General features: G+C 43.0%; 1 protein-coding gene across 3 annotated transcripts in view; it reads left to right on the top strand.

Annotated features, from left to right (window-relative positions):
• Window positions 1-5,849: 5,849 nt before the first annotated feature.
• BRSK1 (BR serine/threonine kinase 1) overlaps window positions 5,850-18,768 on the top strand; it is a 227,696-nt gene continuing 214,777 nt past the window's right edge. For all 3 annotated transcript variants that reach the window (XM_069947613.1, XM_069947612.1, XM_069947611.1), the window contains exon 1: window positions 5,850-6,136. In XM_069947613.1, the coding sequence (XP_069803714.1) occupies window positions 6,025-6,136 (112 nt within the window). In that variant the 5' untranslated portion in view covers window positions 5,850-6,024. The remainder of the gene's footprint in view (window positions 6,137-18,768) is intronic.

Genomic DNA, 18,768 nt, shown 5'->3' with positions numbered 1-18,768 from the left:
AGTGTGACTGCGGGGGTCCCGATCGTTAAAACAGACCGCCGGAGGTCTCTCACCTGCCTCCATGCGGTCCGATCGGCGCTCTGGTCACTGAGCCTGCACAGGCAGGCTTAATGAGCAGAGCGCCGATAACACTGATCAATGCTATGCCTACGGCATAGCAGTGATCAGTGATAAAAATCAAAGTAGTGTATGTACAAGTCCCCCAAAGGGACTTAAAATGTGTGAAAAAAAAAGTTTAAATTACTAACACACTACCCCAAAGCCCCTCCCCCAATAAAAGTTGAAATCACCCCCCTTTCCCATTATATAAATAAAACATATAAAAATAAATAAATGAATAAACATATAATATACCGTAGCGTGCGTAATTGTCCAATCTATTAAAATATAACAAGCGTCGGCGTAGACGAAAAGAAAGAAAAAAGTGCGCGGATTGCCGATTTTATGTTACATTATATATATTAAAAAATCAATAAAAAGTGATCAAAACGTCCGATCTTCACAAACTTATGGGATCCCTTCACTGAGTGGCTGAGCGGATCTGGGACGTCACGTCTCGGGCCTGCGTCAGACACCCGGAAGCGGCCGGGCACCAGAGCGCCGCAATACGGGACCTGCCGCTGGAACCGGGGAGGTGAGTGGACGCCTTTTCTTTCAGCCACCTCCTCCCCGGCCACATCTAAAAATAGCCCCCACGCTGGATAACCCCTTTAAAAAAACAAAAATGCTCAGAAAACACTTAAAAGTTTCAGCAGATTTTTGGCTAATATTGGCTGCAGGAACTGTAGCTTTACAGTCCCATGGGCACTGCCAGTATGTATTTATATGTAAACAATACTGTCACTGCGGCTCCCTTCTACAGAGCCATAAATACTTTGAACACTTTGGTTTGTTACTGTCGTATTTTGCATGGCACTGCATAATGGGATTAGTTTCCAATATGCTTCTATGGAGGAGTAGCTCAAAAACATTGCATCTGATGGAGCATGCCATGAATGAAATAAAAAATCTGTTCAGTGTGTCTCTGTATGAAGTTGAAGGCATACGGAGATACACTAGGGCCCCATAGAAGTCTATGTGCCATATGACAACTCCATATAACTCCACACTGTGAATGAGCCCTAAGGCTATTATAAAGCTGAGCTTACATGCAGTTTCATTGAGACCTGATTAATGCCACTAGGATCTTTCTGTATGTAGATGACCTGAAGTAACCATTTTCAATCCTATAATAATTACTGTGATAGTAATTGAAATTAATCCAATATGTTAATTTACGTAGTCAGACAGACCATTTCCAGTCATCAGAAAAGGAATGCCTGGCCTCCTGGTGTCAGGTTGAGCTCCAGAAATCATTGTGCATGTGAACACTTTTTATACAGTCAAGAGAACCAATCACGGGCGAAAATGAATTTTTTTTTATTCCCTAATTAGATGTAAATCCTAATTTTAACAATATTTGTAAATATAATTAATTAATTTTAAAGTGTCACTGTCGTGAAATTTTTTTTGCAGAAATCAATAGTCCAGGCGATTTTAAGAAACTTTGTAATTGGGTTTATTATCAGAAAAATGCATTTTTATCATAAAAAAGCAGTTTGAAGCTCTCCCCCCTGTTTTCATTGTTCTCCTATGGAGAGAGCTAAACAAAAGACCAAAACAGGACAACAAAGAGTTAATCTACAAATATCTCACGTTATCTTCTTGGACAGTCACCAGTGACCTGTCTGGGCTCGGATTACAGCTGTCACCCAGCTCGGTGCCTGTAATCCTCTGTTATCTGCTTTCTGCTGCCGGCTAACTCCCTCCTTCCTCCTCCCCCCTCCCCTCTCCCTAGAGCAGACAGGGGACGTCTCCTGCAACAAGTCACAATTTTCAGATTTTTCAGAGTGGATGAAAAAGAGGAAGGAGGGGGGGACCTGGGAAAAGGCTTTTTACATGCAGATAATGGCAGATTTGGCTAATAAACCCAATTACAAAGTTTCTTAAAATCGCCTGGACTATTGATTTCTGCAACAAAAAAAAATACGACAGTGACTCTTTAAAGCTGCGTTTTTTAAATATTTCTGTTTTACTTTCCTGCCTCGCGCCGGCTCTTTTCAAAAGAGCCGGCGCGAGACAGGAAACTCCCGTCATGCAGAGCGGCAGCAAGGCCGGTGGGGGCCCGCCATCTTGATGACGTCACTTGCGTTCCACCGCTGGAACGCAAGTCACGTCTTCAAGATGGCGCCCCCCCCCGGCCTAGCTACACCAAACAAGCGGATTAGGTAAAGTATAAGACTGTAAAGGCAGTCTGTATCTTCATGAAGTCTATTTATGAAGATACAGACTGCCTTTGCAGTCTGTATCTTATGCCTTACCTACTACTCTGTGCCGGTGCAGCAGGGCCGGCGCCGCCATCTTGATTACGTCTTTGCGTTCCACCGCTGGAACGCAAGTTACGTCATCAAGATGGCAGCGCCGGCCTTGCTGCACAGAACAGAGGATTAGGTAAAGTAGAAGATACAGACTGTAAAGACAGTCTGTATCTTCATAAATAGACTTCATGAAGATACAGACTGCCTTTACAGTCTGTATCTTCTACTTTACCTAATCCTCTGTTTCTGTGCAAGCAAGGCCAGGCGCCGCCATCTTGATGGCGCAACTTGCGTTCCAACGGTGGAACGCAAATGACGTCATCAAGATGGCGGCGCCCGGGCTTGCTTACACAGATACGAAAGAGTAGGTAAGGCATAAGATACAGACTGCAAAGGCAGTCTGTATCTTCATAGATTGACTTAGGGAAAGATATACTTTAATATTAGGGACAGTCAAATTTAGATGATAGGTTCTCTTTAAGGTCTATTAAAATATCCTGTAGACAGGATTATCAGTGCCAGTAAAATATCACACACAACCACCACAACGTTTACTCAGACTGACATTCTCCAAAGCAGTCACACATCATACCTCATACAAACGTCTTCAAGATTCTATCCAAGCCTTCCCCATACTCTGGAACTTTCTACCCGGACATATCCAGTTCTCATTCACCATCAAGACCATGGGTCTCCAAACTGCGGCCCTCCAGCTGTTGCGAAAACCACAACTCCCATCATGACAGCTAAAGCTTTGGATTTGGCTGTCCAGGCATGATGGGAAATGTAGTTTTGCAACAGCTGGAGGGCCACAGTTTGGAGACCCATGGTCAAGACCTTCAAAAGTAACCTGAAAACCCATCTCTTTCAACTAGGCTACAACCTATAATAACTCTGCATCGAACTTTGACTGGCTGCACTTTACCTTCTGTCTCTCCCCTCACCTTGTAGATTGTAAGCCCTCACGGGCAGGCTCCTCTCTCCCCATGTACCATTTACCTTATTCAAGTAATGCATTTTGACCTTGTAATGTTCCTGTTTGTTAAAGAGAAGTCAGGCGAAATCTTTATTAAAGTATTGTATTGCCCCCCAAAAGTTATACAAATCACCAATATACACTTATTACAGGAAATGCTTATAAAGTGCTTTTTTTCCCTGCACTTACTACTGCATCAAGGCTTCACTTCCTGGATAAAATGGTGATGTCACGACCCGACTTCCAGAGATGTGCGGGCTGTGGCTGCTGGAGGAGATGATGGCACAGGGATGCTCAGTGTCCCTCCAGTGCCCAGTGTTCCCCTGCCATCATCCTCTCCAGCAACCACAGCCCGCACAGCTCTGGGAGTCGGGACGTGACATCACCATGTTATCCAGGAAGTGACATCACCATGTTATCCAGGAAGTGAAGCCTTGATACAGTAGTAAGTGCAGGGGAAAAAAAACACTTTATAGGCATTTCCCATAATAAGTGTATATTGGTGATCTGTATAACATTTGGGGGGCAATGCTATACCAGTGATAAAGTACAGAGGCGTGGAGGTGGTGACTATATACCCTCAGGTGAACAAGCTAGAATTCTCCAGAACCTATGGGCTGAGCAATAAATACAGGTGAACAGGAGCATACCTGCCACTAGAGGAAGCCCAATCCTTCAGGAGGCCATCTCAGAACAGGAGGGTGTACAGATGACCACAGGACATAGAAACCTGCAGTAGGTAGGGGATAACAGACACGAACATGTGTCGTTATACATAGTTGTATGGGAATGAAAAGCATTATTTGACTCTTGAGATAAGACTCACACAGCAGAAGGAACTAACTAGCTCCAGCGATGAAAATCTGACCACAGGCAATTTAATTAATGTTACAGTATTTGGTGGTCACAGTAAAAGCCTCCATACATATTAGGCGATAGTCAACTGTCTCCATTGTTTTTAAATGACTTTCTAATTGCGTGGGGCCTCCTAAGTTTCCCCTCAAAAATTATATTAGGGGATGATGATTTGACATATTTCAGATACCAGATACCCTGTTTTACCGAAGATAAGCTGTTGTAAGAGGTGTCTGGCAGTGGCTTACCTCTTCTCCCCATTAAGAACTCATGAAAGATTTGCCCCAAAAATTGTAGTTCACATATCAAGAAACGTGTCCCACCTGTTATGGAGAGTATAATAGTAGAAGAGAGCAGCTTTGGGAGAGAAACATTCCTCGGCAAAAGATACAAGTTTGCGTAGAAGAAACCTGTAGCACCTGTATCACTCCATATAATAACACTCAGGTTAGGATAGAATAGTCTTATGGCCTGTTTTATACTCTGACTACTGTAGGGGTAAAAGTTATTGTGACATCCCATACATATACAGACGTTCACTTGCCATCTGCAATGACACAACACTTTTCCTCCAGGGTTCTAGAGGCATGAAAACTTGTATGTAATTTCAGTACATAAACCAAGCAGAATTTTGTGTTCTTTCTATGAACCCCAGTGATGCGCAGGGATTTTCCATGTCATTGTACAGCTATGTGGACAGATTACTTGTAAAGCTGGTAATCACATGGGTTGCTGCGCAATGCTCCATTATTGCATTATATGACATTACCTTCTTTTGCTCCAGTGCTATGGGTAGTCTGTTACCTTAGGCTAAGCAAAGTAATTAAGGTCATCAGTCTCCAGCCCAAATAAATCATACATGATGGACTAGATTGGGAAGGGAATGAGGACGTGGTCCAACCCATGCATCCAAAGGTCTTTGCTGAATAATGAATGCCCTCCAATCTCTCTATACTCCTAATCTCCTCCCGTATTTTTCCGCTGCACATTTGCTAGCCATTCCCATCTTTTACATGCGTTTAGTGAGTCACAACTCCCAGCTGGTTTCAGATTGTGAATGGCTAATAACCTAAACTAATTTGAGAGGTCTTCGCCCCTCCTCCAAGCTGCCATTCCCTTTCACTGTACTGAGTGTGTGTGTGTGTATGTGTGTGACTACAGCTGGTGCCACCCCAGCAGGCTGCAAGGGAGTAAGTGTGTGTGTGTGCATGTGGGTGGAGGTGGGGTGGTGAGCACAGGAGAGGCAGGAGAAGGAAGGGTTAAACTAATTGTAGCTGTCACTGAATCCCCGGATGCTGATGTAAGGAGAGAGAGAGAGAGAGAGAGAGAGAGAGAGAAAGAGAGAGCAGGCTGCACATTGCAGAGGAGGTAGCAAAGAGAGATTACTGAAGAAAAGCCTGTAAGGAGGGGGCCTGAATACATCAGCAAAAACAGCAGCAGCAGCATCAAGATCTGATCTGCATCCAGCAGTACCCAGGGCTGCGTTCCTCCTGATGATGCTGGTACCAGGAGTGTAGCATCCCCTCCACCCTCCCCCTTCCTCTCTCTCTCCCCACTCCCCCTCCCCCTTGGATGCATCAGCAAAGAGGAGCACAGATCAATTTCCCCCTTCTACCCCCCCATTAACAAAAAAAAAAAGGAAAAAAAAAAAAAAGGAAAAACCCATAGTAAAAAATTACAAGGAAAAATAAATACAAGGGGATCCTAGAAGAAGAGAGGCAGGGAGAAGGGAGAAGACAACCACTGCACTGTTTATCCCTCTCCCCCTGTTCTTTTGTTCTAGCCTGGGAGAAAAGGACAGGCCTTGTAAAATAAAAGGGGACAAATTCAGGAACCATGTCCAGTGGAAAGGAGGCAGGTGGAATTCACCCTTACCAGCAGCAGCAGCAACATGCCCAGTATGTTGGACCCTATAGGCTGGAGAAAACGCTTGGCAAAGGACAGACAGGTGGGCCTTCTATTTCTTACTGCTTGAGACTTCTTTTTATTTTCCTGCAAATGTCAATGGATTTATACGATTGCATGGCATTTCTGTTCTCCATCATGACGAATATGTGAAAGGAGATCTGTATCCGAGAGAAGGTAAAGTGTTTACTGTGGGATTTTGAAGATGAGCTGGGATGAGGAATAATCCCTAGGATGGAAAGATAACTTGCTTGTAGTGATTGTAGGGAAACCTCAGGTAGATGAATCTTGAGAAGGTCTCATGTTGAATAATCTGTACCAAGTGTTGGGCAGGAGTAAGGACACGCTAACCCTTAGTCTCGTGAAAGAAGTCCTTGATGAGATTTTTCTTGTAGGACTTTTATGTTACTTTTTTTTTGCCTTCCTGCTATGGGGTGTATTGCTGTTTGGGGTTTGTCCTATGATGTAAACATACTGGTCGGTGATGTCAAGGTCTTCGTTGATGGGATGGAGCTGTTATGTCATACCAGGGTTCTACTCTGCGTCCTGTCACATGGTGGTTCTATGGTGTCATGTAAAGGTTCTCTTCTATAACCTGAGGATCCGCTTCTGTCCTTTGAAGGTTATGTACTTATATATTAAGATGTTTCTTACGTTGTAAGGGATCCCGATGAGGATGTTCCTAGTGACATGCTTACCTTACAGTTATGACATTTACATCATGACTCCAGGACACCCTCGCTGCCATAACTGTTTCAAACAACCATCTTAGGCTGGTAATGAGTCTTCAGTAAACCCTATTACATTTCAAGTGGCCCATCAATGTGCAGGCTCCTCTCGCTTTATAACATGTAATCTTCAGCTGACTTGATTTTTTTTAGTGGAATAAGACTGAATGGTTTTATGTTTAGCGTATACCTTCCTGGATTATATAGGGTTATTTATGTCAATAATTTATTAGCTTCTTTGCTGTACAGACCTGCATTATATATGGAATTCTGCTCTAGGGAACTGCATTATACTGTGGAACAGTGCCTGGCTCTAGGGATCTGCAGTATATAGCAGATTCTCTGCAGTACGGACCTTGTTACATTACACTTTCTGATGTAATGATCAGATATGAAAAAGAGCTATCATTGAAATATAGCGTTCCATTGCTTTAGCCTCCAGCTGTGCTGACATCTCGTATAATTTCCCATCATCAACACATCAGCACCTTGCAAGAACACTCCCCTTTAGCCCAGCAACAAGGTTTCCCTTCACCAAGAGGGTCCATCATTCGCATGGGGCTAAATAGAAATTAAATTACTATTTCCTTTTAAACTCTAGACAAAAGATACTTTCTGCATCCAACAAGAGTACACTGTATGGAGTACGCTGCTATATTAGTACTGAACAAATAAAAAAAGCTGTCTGTGCCATTGAAATCTGCATGGGTTGTAGAAATCATCATGGGAATACCTCACAGAGATTGTTACGTGCTCTTGTCTTGATGGTTATTTTTATGTCGTGTTGCTGAATGAGAGAGGGTAGATTCTGAGCGAGACATAGTTTTATCTAGAGGAAGGCTGGGATGTACTGTGTGTAGCAATGATAGACTTTCCATTGCAGCAATTATTTGCCCTGGCATGAAATTTATGGGGAGGCTTAGACCTAGAAGTCAGATGAGGGCAACTACCTCAATGGCTTTGGCAGAACAAGAAGTGCACTTTCTACTATGGTCATGTACATCCTGCAAAGGTGATTTTCTGGCCTTAAATCAAGGCATAACCAGAGGTCATCCTAACCACCATCTACAGACCCTTATAACAGGACTAATAAGAGTTCAGCAAAACACAGAATTTTATACTGTAAAATAGTATTCAAAAGTTATCAAAATGGCCCATTAGAGTCCATAAAGATCATCTATTTTCTGATACAAATGTATGCAAAATATAAACATCGTGTTTGAAAATAAATGCTCAGGTTACTGCTGAAAGAATCATGGATGGTGCAATGTATGGGCATTACCCTTCAATATCATATCATTGGATAAGAGGGGATTTACTTAGGTACATGGAGACATAGGGAGAATTCATATTCATAGCTGCAGGTGTCATCAATTGTCATCACTTCACATAGATTATCAGACATTGGACACTTCAAATATAAAGTTTAAAGGGGTAGTGCGGCGGTAAAAAATTATTCACAGAATAACACACACTACAAAGTTATACAACTTTGTAATGTATGTTATGTCTGTGAATGGCCCCCTTCCCCGTGTCCCACCACCCCCACCCGTGTACCCGGAAGTGTAGTGCATTATACATACCTGATCCGTGCCGACACGCGTCCGCCATCTTGTGCCAAACGTCATCTTCGGCCGGCCGGCCCGAACACCTTCGATCTTCCCGAGTGCCGGCCGCGTCATCAGCTGCTCAGCCGCGATTGGCTGAGCATAACTGTTCTCGGCCAATCGCGGCTCACCGGCTAATGACGCGGGCCATTCACAGACATAACATACATTACAAAGTTGTATAACTTTGTAATGTGAGTTATTCTGTTAATAATTTTTTACCGCCGCACTACCCCTTTAACAACTATAGCAAACATGAATTATTTCTTACATAGGGGACATCACATGCAATGTCATTCAGAGTTTTGGAAGTAGTAGCCACCATGTGTTGTACTTCTAGTCTGGTCTTGCTTCCTGAATCACATGTAGAATACAGTTACTGTCCAAGGGGCCCACAATAGGATCACCTTGTTACACATTTGTGTCCATAAATTCTGGCAACACAGCCAAGAACAAGCTTAAAGGAAAAGTATGGCCTTTTTGAAAATCCGGCAGCTGGCAGGGGCAGGGAAGAATTTGATAACAAGTACGAACTTACCTCTCCCCGTTCCTGTTGTGAGCGGCGGGACCGGCCTTGGGACCTCTGCCAGCTCCGGGATCTCCTCTGCTGCCGACGTCACGACCTGGCTGATTGACCCGCTTAGCCAGTCAGTGAATGGAGCAGGACGCCACTACAGTCACTCATTGGCTGAGAGGACTGTCCACCAGCCCAGTCGAGCATCTTCTGGCGGGGGTTCCTGAGGCCTGTCCCGCCGATCACCGCAGGCACAGGGAGAGGTAAGTGCGCACTCAAATTCCCTTCTGCCCCTGATGGCTGCCGGATTTTCAAAATGGCCGGACTTCTCCTTCAATGATGCTGTGACCGAAAAACAGTTAACTAGTCATGGGTCATCAAGAGACCCATGTTCCCTTGGACAGCCCCTGTTTTGCACATCATCCCCCCGACAGAGGCTGAACCGGCTCAGGCATTCGTTCTCCTGGGTCCCAGGCGCATGAGCAATGTCACATACTTGTGTCGGGGAGCCAGGAGAATTAAATAACGTTGTGGGCTTCACTGGGCGAGTACACGTGTATAGGGCGGGCTGACTGGGGGGGGGGGGGTTACGGTGTCCCATACAGTTTTTTGCTCTGGGGCCCCATGAATCCTAGCTACAGTCCTGCTCAGATGTATGGGCCTCTTGATAAATCCAGTGTGTGGTTGCTGAAGACTGGTATATTATGCACCAGTCGTAGTATATCATCACGTATGGGTAATACCTACCTGCTGTTTCTTGCTTTTGTTTTGTATCTTTTAGGCTACATTCTCACAACTGTTTATCTTCAGGAATGCAATTGTGGATGGTTTTGTGGACTGCTAAGGTGGTCTCCGCAAATTGTGGAGGCCTCCATAGACTTTTGTTGGTGCGTTTGTACTGCAATTGCGGACCGTATTACAAGAATTCATGTTTTTTACGTCGTGGATTGAGGATCCACAAAAATAGAGGATGTGTGAATTATCCCATACAAATTAATGGGTTGAAAAGCACTCAGTATTTGCGGATCCACAAATAGTGAGATGTGGACATGTAAATGAGGGTTATTCTTTGCCTCGAGTCATTACAGTGCATCCGGTGTAGGGAAATATCATAATTGATAACGTCATGCTAAAGGCTGAATATTATATAATACATTGTCAAACATTTTAGGTTCAAGTTACATTTTTCTAATAGAGGTAGAATATTTTAGGCAGTGTTCATGTGTCAAGGACTCCATCTGCAGCCTACGTCAGCAGCTCTGTCACTTTTGACAGTAATAATAGTGCAGCATACAGTGCTATTCTTAATGTCAAAATGACAGAAACCTTGATGGGGTCCTGGCAGACCCTGTTAGAAGCCTTATACAATGGATCTAGCTCAACATTGTGGCTTCTGATATGAATTGAAGGCCCAATGCAGATTTTACATGTAAGTACTGTACACCGTTAATTTAAGTTATTATTACCATTACTGATACTATAAAAGTATTTGTAATTAAAGGAAAACCCCAGTAGCAACTGATTTTTCCATAGTAATTACTCACCAAGGACCCCGCAGACTCCCTAGTGAATAATTATTTGGGTGTACTGTTTGCTAAGCAACAGCCCTTGTAGGATATTCCATAGCAAGGTGGGCCACACCATATGGGTGCCAAGTGTCATCTCAACCTCTTATTGAGATCAACCATTCTTAGATCAAAATGGTGGCCATTACTTAGCTCTAGAACAAGGATAGCTCAGTCTTTACTTCTTTAAAAAAGTCATGTTATACCATGAAGAACATTTTCTTTATTTTATTTTTTACAATAAAAGCAAGCTTGTTACAGGGATTTATATTTGATTGAACTGAGGATACTAGGCCCGAAGGAAAAATTGTAGCTGGGCCCTTTATTGAAAAGAGAGGCTTTACGGGCCCTGCGGCCAGGTGCAACTGCACGTCCTATAGTTATGCCCCTAGGATTGGCCCACATGACAGTAAAGACCAAGGGACTGATTAGCTTTTGGGTTATTTCATACATAAGTACCAGTCCTTGCTGGTGATGTAACCTATTTGTGCAACAGGAAAAGCACAATTTCTGATGCAATAACTGAAAAACATATAGATGAAGTGAGACCAATGTCCTTATATCTAAAAATGCTAACATATTAATATTTTAAAAAAGCTATTTTTTAACCCCTTAGGGACCCATGACGTATCCGATACGTCATGGTGCCGCGGGGGTGTTCAGAGCGGCGCTGATCCCGGCTGACATGTGCATGAGAGATCAGTGCTGTCTATATACAAGTCCCCCAGGGGGACTTCTAGTTAAAGTAAAAATAAAAGTAAAAATGTTTTTTTATTAATAAAAAAATCCCCTCCCCTATTAAAAGTCCAAATCACCCCCCTTTTCCCATTTTATAAATATAAATAAATAAATAACCAAATAAAGAAACATATTTAGTATCGCCGCGTGCGTAATCGCCCGAACTATTAATTAATCACATTCCTGATTTCGCACGGTAAACGGCGTAAGCGCAAAAAAATCCAAAGTGCAAAATTGCGCATTTTTGGTCGCATCAAATCCAGAAAAAATGTAGTAAATAGTGATCAAAAACTCGCATATGCGCAATCAAGGTACCGATAGAAAGAACACATCATGGCGCAAAAAATGACACCTCACACTACCCCATAGACCAAAGGATAAAAGCGCTATAAGCATGGGAATAGAGCGATTTTAAGGAACATATATTTGTTAACAATGGTTTGAATTTTTTACAAGCCATCAGATAATATAAAAGTTATACATGTTATATATCGTTGTAATCATAACGACTTGAGGAACATGCATAAGAAGTCATTTTTACCATAGGGCGAACAGCGTAAATGCAAAACTCCCTGAAATCAAAACAAATTCCTTTTTTTTTCAATTTTACAGCGCAAATAATTTTTTTCCGGTTTCGCAGCATATTTTATGGAAAAATAATGCCTGTCATTGCAAAGTTCAATTGGTTTCGCAAAAAATAAGGGCTCATGTGGGTCTCTAGGTGAAAAAATGCAAGCGCTGTGGCCTTTTAAACATAAAGTGGAAAAAGCAAAAGTGCAAAAACGAAAATTGTCTTTGATCTTAAGGGGTTAAAGGCCGAATTTCTTTTCTTAAAAAAAAATAAAAAATTCTTCAACCTCACATTACGATCTACATTTTGCTTGTTTCTAAGAACATTAATGCAGTGGTCTAGAGATAAGACTTGCCTTATAATGTTTCTGTCTCCCCCTCTCATATACCAGTGTTGCATAAATTATGAAGCAAAAACGCAAAGACAAAGCCCTAGAGGTACACACTAGAGGCAAATGTGAAGAGTGATGACCTCTATAGGGTTTATTGACCTTGTCTGGTACCTTAAATTGACCTCTAATGTCCTGCTATAAAATCCTGCCTTGTGAGACTTGCTTCAGGGGGTATATTGAAACCAAAGGAAGTTTAAAATGTCCTTCTGCCCCTATTAATGTGTGTGTGTGTGTGTGTGTGGGGGGGGGGGGGGGGGGGACATGTTACTGATATTTGTTAAACGCCTGAGTCCTGTAGTAGATGTGATTGGACATGTATTTCATGGCTATTATCAAGACCACTACAAATGTTCTCCTATAGGATCTGGCAGTATTAATATCACATTAAAATCATATGCTTATACAATACTTACTTTATCAGTTTTCTTCTATTCTTCCTGTCTTGGTCTCCACAGTTCCCCACTACATGATACTTGGAAAGATGTGTCAAGATGTGCGTCATTCCAATGTTCTGATCAGTCTGACTCATATGGGTGCAGTGTGTGCGCTAATGTATTGTGAACCTTTACACGGTGCAACAGTGTGGATAAAGAGTGTATTGACGTGAATAGATACTATAAGGCAGGGGCAGATTGAAAGTGATCTGGGTATTAAAGGGAACCAATAAGCCCAAATGGGCTGATTTGGTTCCCTGGAGCGCTATATAAAGCTTCTGTGCAACTCGTGGCACATACCTGCTGCAGCTACAGCTTTATAGTAAAGAAAAAATAAGTTTAATCCCCAGGCATATGGCACGGAAAGGGGCGGAAGATAGTTATCTGGGCGGCTCCCCGCCAGTGTCTATTCAACAGTCTCTCCCTGTCAGCGAGCAGGGCAGGAATGAGTGACAGGCAGAGAGGCCTTACTGGCGCCTCTCCCTGTCATTCATCCCTGCAGAGCAGGCTGACAGGGAGAAAGCGGTGACTAGAGACGGGCGAGGAGCCGCCATGATGACCCCCGCCCCTCTCCCTTCCAAGTGCCCGGGGATTAAACTTAATTTTCTCCGGTATAAAGCTGCTGCAGCCGCCGTCTTCCGGTGTGTGCCACGAGTTGTACAGGATCTTTATACAATGTCAATTGGGCTGATTGTTTCCCTTTAAGGTACATTCATACAGTAGAATTTCATGCACTATATCACTTAAAAAAAACTTTTGTCTTCTGGGCCACATGTGTAAAAGTAAAATATGTGTCCAGCCACAGGTGACACACAGTAGATTCATGACAAAACCCACTAGAGGTTATATTTGGCTAATACAGCAATACAGGACATGAAGACATGGGTAAAAAATGTCCAGTAATTACATTGTAAGCAGGTTAAATCTTCATGAAGTACTATTAAAATGCAAAGTCTCAAATTCCTTAGCAGGTAGGTGGGCAGATGGGACTTAAAGACATTATGTGTTATAATGGATGTCAGTGGGTGGATCAAGTTGTCAGGGAGATTCATAGATTTCTAAATTAATTTTAATGTAAGGTTAGAAGTGAACTTTACCAGGCACTCCAGAAAAGTACATGTACGGGCCTGCCCCTATCAAGATCTATGGCTGTAGCAATTATGAGAGGATACCTAACCCACTGTATGTGGTCTAATAGGGGTAGGTAGCTATAATGGAATGACGATCACTTATAAACACATTAAGTTCAGATTCCATCCCATATTCTAAATAGAAGGCATGTTGGGTTCCCAGCGCAAAGGGGGTTAATGCAGAATTGCAGCAGTATTTGCCATTACAGTGGTGCCTTGGCTTAGGAACATAATTTGTTCCGGGACTGTGCTTATAATTCAGATCTACTCTTAAAAAAAGCTAATTTTCCCACAAGAACTCACACCCCAAAAATAAGATTTAAAATTAAAATTCTGAATAACATAAACAGAAGAAACAAACAATGAGAAACAGCTGAATATGTCATATTATAAGTTACTGTACAGTATAGCAATCAGCATGTGGAGTATAATGTATAGGAAGTGCAAAAACCTGAAAAAACAGCATCACTTTGTAATACAAAATGGAGGTGCAGATCCCCATAATGCAGTAGCATAGTACAACAGGCTAGAATAGAGAAACAGGGCTACTGTCAGAGGTCTGTGTCGACACATAACAGCAATGGGGAAGGGGTGTGTTCAGCATGGACCAATCAGGAAGTGAGAATCACAGACCTGTGCAGGAGGGCAGTGACAAAAACTTTTCTATACAGCAGTGTGAATGGCTGAGTGTAAGTGCAGGCACATTATAGCAGCAGTGTATATAGCTGAGTGTGAGTTCAGGCACATTATAATAGGAATGGAGAGGATGGGAAACACAAGGGCTGAAAGAGACTGCAGGGGGCATGATGGAATGAGCAGGGTAGATTTGGGCACTGAGAGAGGAGTTACAGTTATGGAGAGATTACCTCCACAGTCCTGTCCCCTGATGTAAGCCCCAGCCTGAAGTGGATCTGCTATGATTTGGAAGGTGAGGGAGACTTCCTGGGTCAGAGTACAGTGCTGTAGACCACACTATGCAGACCATGCCCCTCCCCCACTCCCACCCAGTACAGGGAGCTCTTAAACCAAAGCAATGCTCTTAATCCAAGTTACAATTGTGAAAGACTTGGAGCTCTCTTTGCAAAACGCTCTCAATCCAAGTTACTCTTAAACCAAGGTACCACTGTATATGCATATGAGGTCTTGCCCTTTGGTTCCTGTGTTTTTTCTTCCAAAAAGATCCTTAGGGTACAGCCACATGTAGTGGTATCCTGAGCAGTTTTCATAGAAGAAGTTCTGCAGAATTTCTGAATCAAAATCAGCACCAAAACTGTATGTATTAAGCTATTTTATTGCTCCCCTATGGCTAAGCAGTGAGGGCTCACCACATCATCTCCATGTCATATGGACCACTTTTGCGCAATGTTAGACTTCTCAAGTTCTTGTCTGGATAAATTAAATATATATATAATACTAAAATATTCCAGTAATTTTCTCACGATGGGTCTGTTGTTGCCTTTTGATAATTTTCTAAATTACAGCACAGAGCACCTGTAAAAAAAATGAACAAAACCTGGAAACAACAATAGCATAAGTGATATGCCAGCCAACCTTGGCCACCTTCTGTGTACAAATAATGTGGTGGACCTGGCTGAACAACAGGGAGCAATATTCAGAGTAATTTGGAAGAAAAGTGATGTAGAGAGCGTTGTTTTCCATCTTGCGTCCCCTGCCATGTTTCATTGTGTTTCTACTGCTCTGCTCCATGCCGCAAAAATTATGAAGATGTTGGTGATGACACACATTGTAATAGTACAAATGACACATGCTTGCATTGATGCTGGCTGTCATACTGAGTGCATGGTTTCAAAGACCAATATATTCTGTAGGAAGTTACTTATGGGCTAAAATCAATTTGCATATACCAATTTGACCAAATAGAGGCCTTAAAGGGAACCAATCAGCTTAATCGGGCTGATATGGTTCCCTGAACCGCTGTATACAGCTCCAGCAGCAGTCGCGGCACGTACCGGGGCTGTATAACTGAAAAAAAGCACTTTAATCCCCCGGGCGCGTGACAGGCTGAGAGGTCCGTTACTGGCCTCTCTGCCTGTCAATCATGCCTCTGAGCACGATGACAGGCAGAGCGCGGTGACTAGATACGGGTGGGGAGCTGCCCAGATGACTACCTCCCCGCCTCTCCCTGTCAAGTGCCCGGGGGATTAAAGTGCTTTTTTTCGGTTATACAGCTCCTGCTGCAACTGCAGCCCATACGTGTCGCAGCTGCTGCTGGAGCTGTATACAGCGGTTCAGGGAACCATATCAGCCCGATTGGGCTGATTGGTTCCCTTTAAAGAGTTTTTTTTAAAGATAGACACATCCCAGGATAGGCAATATTTGTGTTTACTGGGACCCCCATTGTTCATGAGAATAAATGTCCCGTATCTCAAATGAATGAATGAAGAGGCAGATGAATGTGTGCTGCCACTCCATTCAATATGGATCTGTTGGAGATAGCTGAGTACTTTACTTGGCTATGGGCCCTATTCCACCGGACGATTATCGTTTGCATAATTGTTAACGATTAACGATCTCAAACGACCGCTATTGCGAAACACCTGAAAACGTTCACTAATTTCCATGGAACGATAATCGTTACTTATGATCGTAATTGCGATCGTTTTTTCTTCGCTATTTATTCGCTATTGCGTTCGTATCTATTGCGAACGACCGAACGATGTCTTATTCAATGTGAACGATTTGCGAACATTTTGCGAACGAGCAACGATAAAAATAGGTCCAGGTCTTATAAAGCGATCAACGATTTCTCGTTCGGTCGTTAATCGTTAACTGCATTTCAACCGAATGATTATCGTTTAGATTCGAATGATTTAACGATAATCTGAACGATAATCGTCCGGTGGAAGAGGGCCCTAACTCTGGCAGTCCATAGAGAATGAATGCAGCGGTAGCATACATGCTCAACCACCACTATGTTCAAATAGGAGTCACATCACTTCTCTACACCTCTTCTTGAGGTGTTGCTTCCTTTATCTAAAATTCTCCAATAAGCATTGAAATTTCACATTTATTGTGCCGGACCTTCTGTGTGAGCCAACGCAAGGTCCAGACTCTCCTATACAGGGGCGTAGCTAGTGTCTCTTGGGCCCTGGTGCAAGAGGTCAACTTGCCCCCCCCCCTTCCTCGATGCTATTGGTATATATATATATATATATATATATATATATATATATATCTATCTCAAGACCGATATTACCAATACCAGTGTATAGGAAATATCACCATACATATTACCGCCATACTGTTACTAACCAAATCCTTTACTAAGATCAATATTGCCAATAATACCAGTATACAAGGGGCAAACATTATATAGTCATATAGAGGTAGCCCCAGCTTTATACAGGCTCTATACACCATATACATTACCGTGCAGTTATATCAAGTGACTCACAGGGGACGTCTTCTCTGATCGGAGTTCTTCCCTTTTCATCTTCTTCTTCTTCTGTCCTGGGCCATTATGAGAACTTCTCCGAGCTACGAATCCACAGAATCTGCCAGACAGACATATTAGGCTCCCCACTCTGGCACCATCCTCATCTCTATACACACTGCACATCTGTATTGGCCCTTTTACACCTTCATTTAGTGGGTAGGCTGACTCTATGTTACCCCCTTATAGTATATGCCCCCCCTCTGTGTGGTCCACTATAGTACATGCCCTATTGTATACACCCCCCCGTGTAATCCCACTTATAGATGCCCCCCCCCCGTGTTATACTACTACCCCTTTTATCCTCCTGCCCCTCATCATCATACTACAACCACCTCCATCATAATACTACTACCCCTTCATCCTCCTGCCCCTCCATCATCATACTACTATCCATTTTATCCTCCTGCTCCTCCGTCTTTATATTACTACCCTCTTCATCCTCCTCCATCATCATACTAATACCCCTTCATCATCCTCCTGCCCTTTCATCATCATACCACTACACCCCTCATCATCATCCTGCCCTTTCATCATCATACCACGACACTCTTCATCATCCTCTTGTTTCTTCATCATCATACCACTACACACTTCACCATCCTCTTGTTCCTTCATCATCATACCACTACACCCCTCATCAACCTCTTGTTCCTTCATCATCATACCAATACACCCCTCATCATAGTCTTGTTCCTTCAGCATGCCACTACACCCCTCATCATCCTCTTGTTCCTTCATCATACCACTACACCCCTCATCATCCTCTTGTTCCTTCATCATACCACTACACCCCTCATCATCCTCTTGTTCCTTCATCATACCATTACACCCGTCATCAACCTCTTGTTCCTTCATCATACCACTACACCCCCATCATCTTCTTGTTCCTTTACCATCATACCACTACACCCCCATCATCCTCTTGTTTCCTCATCATCATACTACTACACCCCTAATCATCCTCTTGTTCCTTCATCATACCACTACACCTCTCATCATCCTCTTGTTCCTTCATCATCACATCACTACACCCTTCGTCATCCTCTTGTTCCTTCATCATCATACCACTACACCCTTCATCATCCTCTTGTTCCTTCATCATCATACCACTAAACCCCTCATCATCCTCTTGTCCTTCATCATCATACCACTACACCCCTCATCATCCTCTTGTTCCTTCATCATCATACCACTACACCCTTCATCATCCTCTTGTTCCTTCAGCATCATACCACTACACCCCTCATCATCCTCTTGTCCTTCATCATCATACCACTACACCCTTCATCATCCTCTTGTTCCTTTATCATCATACCATTACACCCTTCATCATCCTCTTGTCCTTCATCATCATACCACTACACCCCTCATCATCCTCTTGTTCCTTCATACCACTACACCCCTCATCATCCTCTTGTTCCTTCATACCACTACACCCCTCATCATCCTCTTGTTCCTTCATCATACCACTACACCCCTCATCATCCTCTTGTTCCTTTATCATCATACCACTTCACCCATCATCTGTATAAAAAACGCT

Source organism: Dendropsophus ebraccatus, chromosome 12 (assembly GCF_027789765.1).
Source record: "Dendropsophus ebraccatus isolate aDenEbr1 chromosome 12, aDenEbr1.pat, whole genome shotgun sequence".
NCBI lineage: Eukaryota > Metazoa > Chordata > Amphibia > Anura > Hylidae > Dendropsophus > Dendropsophus ebraccatus.
Note: the sequence above shows the minus strand (reverse complement) of the source record. Positions and strands in the feature narration are given on the sequence as shown.